General features: G+C 36.7%; 1 protein-coding gene across 1 annotated transcript; it reads left to right on the plus strand.

Moving 5' to 3' along the window:
* Nucleotides 1-5,530: 5,530 nt before the first annotated feature.
* On the plus strand, nt 5,531-7,396 carry LOC129924715 (piggyBac transposable element-derived protein 4-like). The gene has a single exon (XM_056021212.1). It carries the CDS (start codon nt 5,531-5,533, stop codon nt 7,394-7,396), a length of 1,866 nt encoding a protein of 621 aa, XP_055877187.1.

Raw genomic sequence — 7,396 nt, forward strand, 5'->3', positions numbered from 1 at the left:
CGTTTGTTTTTCTAAGTGTTTTTTATGAAACTTATTGTGTTCATTTTTGTTGAACAATGATTGATATAATTTATGTCAATGTCATAATAATAATAATGATTTTATTTTGAAAGCTATGTTAACAAACATAATGTATGTTCAAGGCGCTTTAATAACAGAACAGTTAAAAAACAAAAACAAAAACAATGACGAACTAATCGAAAAAAAAAAGATAATGTTCTTGAATGTTGTGAAGCATGTTTGTCAGAGATCAATGGGGAGCGAGTTCCAAACGTTTGGTCCGTGCACACTGAAAAGTTTAGCAAATCGTAACTTTGAGGGAGAAACGTGGCATCACTAGATGTTTTGAGTTAATGTATCACTTCGATGGACACTTTTGATTATTTGACCCTACTAACATCATTAGTAGGGTTCGTTAGGTGGTAAAGCGCTTGGCTTCCGAACTGAGATTTTTAGTCCAGCCAACTCTAATAGGGAAAGTAAAGGTTACTGGTCGTTGTGCTGGTCAAAGGACACCATCTCTTATCGACGGCCATAGAAACAGATTACCTCTACATCATCTGCCCCATGGATCGTAAGGTCTGAAAAGGGTAGTTTACTTGTTTTACTTTGACATCCTTAGCAAAATCACTAAATTTAGAAACACTTTCACGACAGAAAAATAAACAAGGTTACAAAAGGAAACACAAACTCAAAATCGGCCCCAGAAGTGGTCCGCTCAGGCAGGTAAAAAGGCAGCTTTCAATAGTGTCAGAAAGAATATCAGAAACAATGAAGTACGAACTATCAAAAACTACAACCAAATCTCCGTCGATACAAAAAGAAGACACGTGCTCGTGTCGAAAAGTGTTGTTAATACTGTTGTATTGTTAGTTACCACAGGATACGGAGATTTATTACAGTTTGTATTATTACATTGTTAATATTCCTATGTATTCAATGAACTGATAGTTATGAAGACATAGTTAAATCCGAAGTGTCGACAAAGACCGCATCACGAATGAAGAGATTAGAAACAGGATTAATACAGCAATTGGACCCCACGATGACCTGCTAACCACTGTCAAAAAAACGTAAACTCAAACTCCATGGCTACATCCCAAGGTCCTCAGGGCTCGCCTTCTAACCTTTTTATACTGACATGAATTTATCATAGTGATCCAAAGAATGATTTTGTTTTGGAAATTTCATAAGAATTATTGAAAGTATATATAGAACGAATGAGATTAGATTTGAACCATAATAATATTTTTTCCATTCGCTTTATCTCAAGCTTTTCTCAATCTCAGATTTAATCTATTGTAACAATGAACTGTGGGCATAATACTTTCAGCTCCTGGCAAAACTTCTTAAAATACACACACTTAAGGCTAATACAGGGGCGTAACTAGGGATTTGGGGGCCCGGGGGGATTGACCTCTTTGGGGGCCCCTTGCATTTTGACATTCGACATATGACATGAGATAATGTACGCAAAAATATATAAGCCCCAAATCAAATTGGTTCAGTATATCAGTAAACTTAACAAAAAGTAATCATCAAGACTCTTTTAATGAATAATACCGTTGTTTATTAGTTAAATAATGCACAAGTGACAAATCTCAATTGATATCGCTTCACGTCGTGCATTCTGTGCAGCAAAGACATCTATAACATCAACTACATTGATACTTTGAGCACACGTCATTCCTATATGAAGCCTGTTTCCTCAATATGTCTATTGGTAATTGTATTACTGGTTTGTTGATGAAAAGTGCTCGTGCATCAATGACATCATTGAAAAAGCGATTTTCCATTTATTTCATCATACAAACAGGAAAAATAGCACAGTTTGTCATAAGCGTGTCTTCATCTAACAGCTGTCTTGGTTCAAGAAGAAACCCAAAGGTATCCATGTTCTTTCCAGCCTTTGGAATCTGCCCTTCATCTCCATATGAAATCTGTCCAGCACTTCTGTCGCAACACGTTTGAATTGCAGTTCTATTGACAGTCCTACATTAGAACTCAACTTTCCATCAAGTCTTTTCTTTTTTCTGATTGTTTTGATTACTGAGAGTCCATAGTATTCACTACCTTCTTTTGCTTTTTCGATGGATTGGGTTTTTGTCAGTTTCTCATCATTTTGCAGAAAGCATGAAAGGGTAGGCCAGCTAATTTCTTTAGCAGCTTCCCGTATGTGCAGTCCAGACTTTTGTAGTTTCTTCTGAACTATATTAATTGGGTGCAAGAGCTTTGACCAGAATTCCAGATAGGCAAAACATTCTTAATTTTCCACTGCATGAAGAAGATTCTGTGCTAATATTATAATGGTATTACGTCATTGTTGGTTGTCTATGTTTTGTGCGAAAGCAAAAGGATTCAGAGCATACAAAAGTGGGAAAGATCCATATCTCGTTATGCTCGAGTATAGAAATACTCCGATAAGTGGACTGCCGTATTCACCATCACAACTGCTGACGAGTAGAAGACTCAGGGAATCATTCCAACTGATCCCAAACTATTGAAACCATCGGTAGCTGAAAATGCAGAGACATTACTCAACGAACGACAGATGAAAAGCAAAGTGAAATACGATGCAAAAGCAAGACTACCTAAAGATTATTCTGTCGGAGAGTTCGTCTAGGTCAACCATGACAGAAAGCAGTTGTCATAAAAAAAAACATTCAGCCCCCAGATCTTACATCATAAAGACAAACGATGGAAAAACATACAGAAGAAATCAACGCTTTTTGAATAAGAGTTTCGATGAAGACATCTCTGGGTACTATGATACCGATGAAGACAATGAACTGCAAACTGTTGGAACAAACGAAACAGACAGTTATAGACCAACGTCTAGAGAACTTGTGCCAGTCAAGACAACCAGAAGTGGACGAATTGTTAAAGTTCCTAGTAGACAGGGCCGGCCTTAGGCCACTGCAGCCTATGCGGTCGCAGTGGGCCCCGCGCTTTCATAGGCCCCGCGCTAATTCTAAGTGTACATTATTAAATTAAACCATTATAACGTATATAAAATAACAGGGTTTTCGCGACCTCCTGATTTTCCAGGGCCTCCAGGAAATCTCATGAAAAGGCAAAATATACGATAAAGTCCTGAACTTTTTTTGAATTTATTCAAATCTCCTAAAAAAAAGACGAAATTGAAATTTTGGGGTGCCAATAAATAAAAGTGACATTGCGAGCTTTCCTTTGATAAAAATTTATTGCAAAGACGAAAGTAGGCCTATTTTCTAATTAAAAAAAAATAATTTTGACATTATGCTTATCCCTACCCAGACTAGGCCCCGTGCGATCAGTTTCGCATTGGGCCCCGCAAATGCTAGGGCCGGCCCTGCTAGTTGATATCATTCTTAGGAACTTTAAAAGGAAGGGTGTGATAATAACTTCAAAAGGAAGGATGTGCTAATAATATATGATATTACGTCATTGTTTGTTGTTTATGTTTTGTGCGAAAGCAAAAGGATTAGATGGAAATAAAAAGAGAGTTTCCATTGGATTGAGGAAAGATGAATAGAGGGATAATAACTCGAGGGTGAAGTTTTATTCTGAAATTATAGACCCCACACCCAAATAATGGACTATTCTAGCATTATTAAGAATAACTTTTAGATCTGCTATATTAGATTCTGTAAATTTTGCTTCAAGGTTAATTAGTGTAGCCATAAAATACTCGCCATTTAGATCTATTATAGTAAAGGTAACAAGATACCTGGAATTCGCTGCATATCATGCAGTTTTATTCGTGGCAACAAAGTTTAAAATGTAAGACCAACTTTAAAAAAAAACTTTCATCTCTGTGGTAAAAAATATTTTTAAAATGTCAACAAAGTCAACGTACTGATAGACCTAGATCTAGGTTTAGTCTTTGTGATAAATTTAATCCATAAATGTTGAAAAAAAAAGACACCCGTTGACACTATTTGTCAATCAAATATATTAATTTATGTATTTACAAATAAATTTCGGACACCCATTTGGGGGCCCCCAAGGGGATTTTAAAATTCTCCCCCCCATCCCCCCCCCCTTAGTTACGCCACTGGGCTAATACTTATTATAATCTCATTTTCCCCCGATCTTTACAAAACTAATTAGATTTTTGTAACAAAACTTGGTTTCATTCATACGTTCTGGACGAATAAAATTACTTAATATGCACTTTTTAAAGCACACAACTAATGTCTTAAACTGTCTTAAAGCATTGATATTCTTCACCTGTAGAAGAAAAGATAACCCTTGATTAGTTTTTTCTTGTGCCACATTTTTTCACAACTATTTGATGGTTATCCCATTATCTGTTTCAGTGCAATTAAAAAAAAAAGGTTTGCCCTCTACCCTGTACAGTGAACTTTAAACCCCGTACCCCGTTTCCTGGCTACGCACATGAATTGGATGCCTTTCTACATATATTTTAACACATAAACTGTCATAATCCCAAAATATGGGATTGGGCACTTTAACCCGCCCATGAATGCCATCTCTCATTGAAGAAATGTCAACCTTGAATGGGAAACTCAATCTGATCACGTGCATAAATTACCTCGTTCATACGTGGTACAATTATCAAGTTTTGTCAATGAGTAAGTCACATTGATTTCGATTGCGGTAAAAACATTATCCGCGAAGGCTTTTGATCAAACATGGCGAACTATTTTTGTTGATTTATGTGTTTTTCTCACAAAACCCTCTGTGTAAAGTCACTGAAGCAGGCAATTTTTGAAATAGGGAAACCTAATCTGATTTACAAAGAGTTGTAAATATATTAAGTAGGTAGCCCTATAACGTTCTACTTTCTCATTTTATATTGGATGGTCCAGATGACTAGCACTATATCTGAGATGAACTACGCAGTGGTTTCCAGATTAATAAAATTTTTTTGTGAAAAAACATTGCCGATTTGCATGCTTTTAAAATATAAAACGCAAAAGTGTGCTATATTTGATTTAAGACTCACCTTTTTGAAATAAATTCAGTAAACAGTTTTTTAAAATGGTGTATGCATAAAACGAGTTTGTGTAGTACTTTAAATATTGTCACACTCTAGTGAGTAAACTAAGGGAGATAAATTAGGCTGGTCATGAGTGTGTATAATATCACGCTTTACAGAGCACAGTTGGCTGACCAGTGGAAGATCAAAGTTACGTAATATCAAGTTCCAAAAGCGTGGGAAAAAAGAGCGGGAAAAATTGCAGACACCTTCTTCCAGAAAAGCAGTTGTTTGCATATGCATAAAGGGATTTCAAGGTAAAGGTTGGTACAGAGTACGATTTAACTCTTTCAGCCTGTTTTGCCAGTATACTGGCAAAACAGCTATACCTCATAGCCTGGTTTGCCAGTATACTGGCTTTTGGGGGGTGGCTTCTAAAATTAGTCCGTTTCTTGTAGTTAGAGTTTTTAAAGTTATTTCTAAAAACAAAAATAGTAAAAAGAAACGAAACCTTCCTTTTTTAAGCGTCTTTATGCAATAACCTGGATTGTTTTTTTGTTTTAATATTATTTTAATTAGTGTGTTGCTTAGCAAACAAAAACAAACATGGATGCTATGCCTGGATGCAGTAGTGTTAGTGGTAGGCCTAAAAGATTGACGGTAGCACAAGCTACTCAATTGTTTTTAGCTTTAGAAAGTTCTAGTGATAGTGATAGTGAAGATGATTCCACATATTTGCCAGAAAATCATGGTGTAGATGATAACATTGTGAAGAAGAAAAGAGCTAGACATGATGATACTGTGGTTGACTCAGATTCTGACAGTGATAGTGGCAGTGAAGCTAACAATGATGGGACTGGTATTATTGCTACAATTCCAGAACCAGATGATTTTAGACCTAGAACTAGTGGTAATAATGATGGGTGGCAATGGGAGAGGGTTGCTGACAATTGTCCTGTCAGTACTGCCAATACATTTAGAATGTCCCAGCCTTCTAAAAGTGGAGTCAATTCTGAGTTAGATTTGACAAGAGATTCTACACCATTTGATGTTTTTACCAGGCTAGTAGATGGTTGTATCATGACCTTTTTAGTTGATAGCATTAATGATTATGCTAAAATTGTGATTCAAAAACACAATCCTCCTACTGTCAGGTCCACTTTTAATAATTGGACAGACACAAATGTTGCAGAAATGTACAAGTTTCTCGCAGTTTTTATTTCGATAGGTCTACAAAACAAAAAGTCTGTCAGGGACTTTTGGTCTAATAAAGACATATATTATCAGCCATGGTTTAATACCATGTTTACAAGAGCTAGATTTGAACTCTTGTTCTTTAGCATGATGCATGTAGGTGAAGCGGTCTCGGTCGGTAAGGATAAAGTTGAACCCTTCGTAAAGATGATGTGTTCAAATTTTCAAAAGGCATTTTATCCTTTTGAGGAGGTTGCTATTGATGAGATGGTGATAGGATTTAAAGGCAGGTTTGGACCATTACAGTACAACCCTAGTAAGCCTGAAAAGCACCACATAAAAAATTATGGCCTGTGTGATAGCAGTACAGGTTATGTAATAAATCTTATTACTTATTATGGAAGTGACACTACTTACTCAGACTCATCAAAGAGTATTACCAGCCATGCAGTCAAAATATTTGATACCCTTCTACAACCACTTCAAAGTGGGCATCATATTTTTGCTGATAGATATTATACATCAACAGATCTCTTGGAATATCTAACTCAGAAAAGATTTTATTATACTGGGACAGTCAACTTGGCTAGGAAAAATTTCCCTGCCGAGCTCAAGAAGCAAAAGCTGCGTCACAGAGAAACTCAATTTTACAAGTCTGTGGGCAGTATAGATGCTCTTTGTGTGGCATGGCAGGATAAGAAAGCTAAAAAGCCTTGCATTATGGTGTCCACAAAATCAACCAATCGCATCATTAATGTGCAACAGAAGCGCAGTGTTGTCGAGAAGCCAGAAATGGTTCACGACTACAATATGATGATGAATGGTTGCGACAGGGCAGACCAAATGCTCTCTTATTATTCTGTGCATTCTAGAAAAAGCATGAAATGGTGGAAGAAAGTCTTTTTCTGGATATTAGAAATTGCACAGATTAATGCCCTCATCATTTATAATGCCACACAGGTTACATGTGACCAGCCTTCAAAAAAGCTTTCTTTAAAAAAATTTAAAGAAACTTTAATTGATGGTTTAGTTGATGCTGCCACTGCACTGGGTGATGTTCCCAGACAGGTGAAAGTGAAGACTGTTAAAGCTGACAGCAAAATAGCACCTGGGCCTCATCTTGTTCATTATGAAGAGAATGATCGCCCTTGTGTCTATTGCAAGAGTCAATCACAACGGAAGCGGACTAGATTCTTTTGCTCGGGTTGCCCGTCGCAACCTCGGCTCTGTGTGAAACATTGTTTTCGTCTATACCATGAGGATCTGGCAAAAATATAG

The sequence above is a fragment of the Biomphalaria glabrata genome, chromosome 2 (genome assembly GCF_947242115.1).
Source record: "Biomphalaria glabrata chromosome 2, xgBioGlab47.1, whole genome shotgun sequence".
NCBI classification, from domain to species: domain Eukaryota; kingdom Metazoa; phylum Mollusca; class Gastropoda; family Planorbidae; genus Biomphalaria; species Biomphalaria glabrata.

Coding starts and splice junctions, on each gene's coding strand:
- LOC129924715 (XM_056021212.1), top strand. CDS start 5,531: ATGGATGCTATGCCTGGATGCAGTAGTGTTAGTGGTAGGCCTAAAAGA.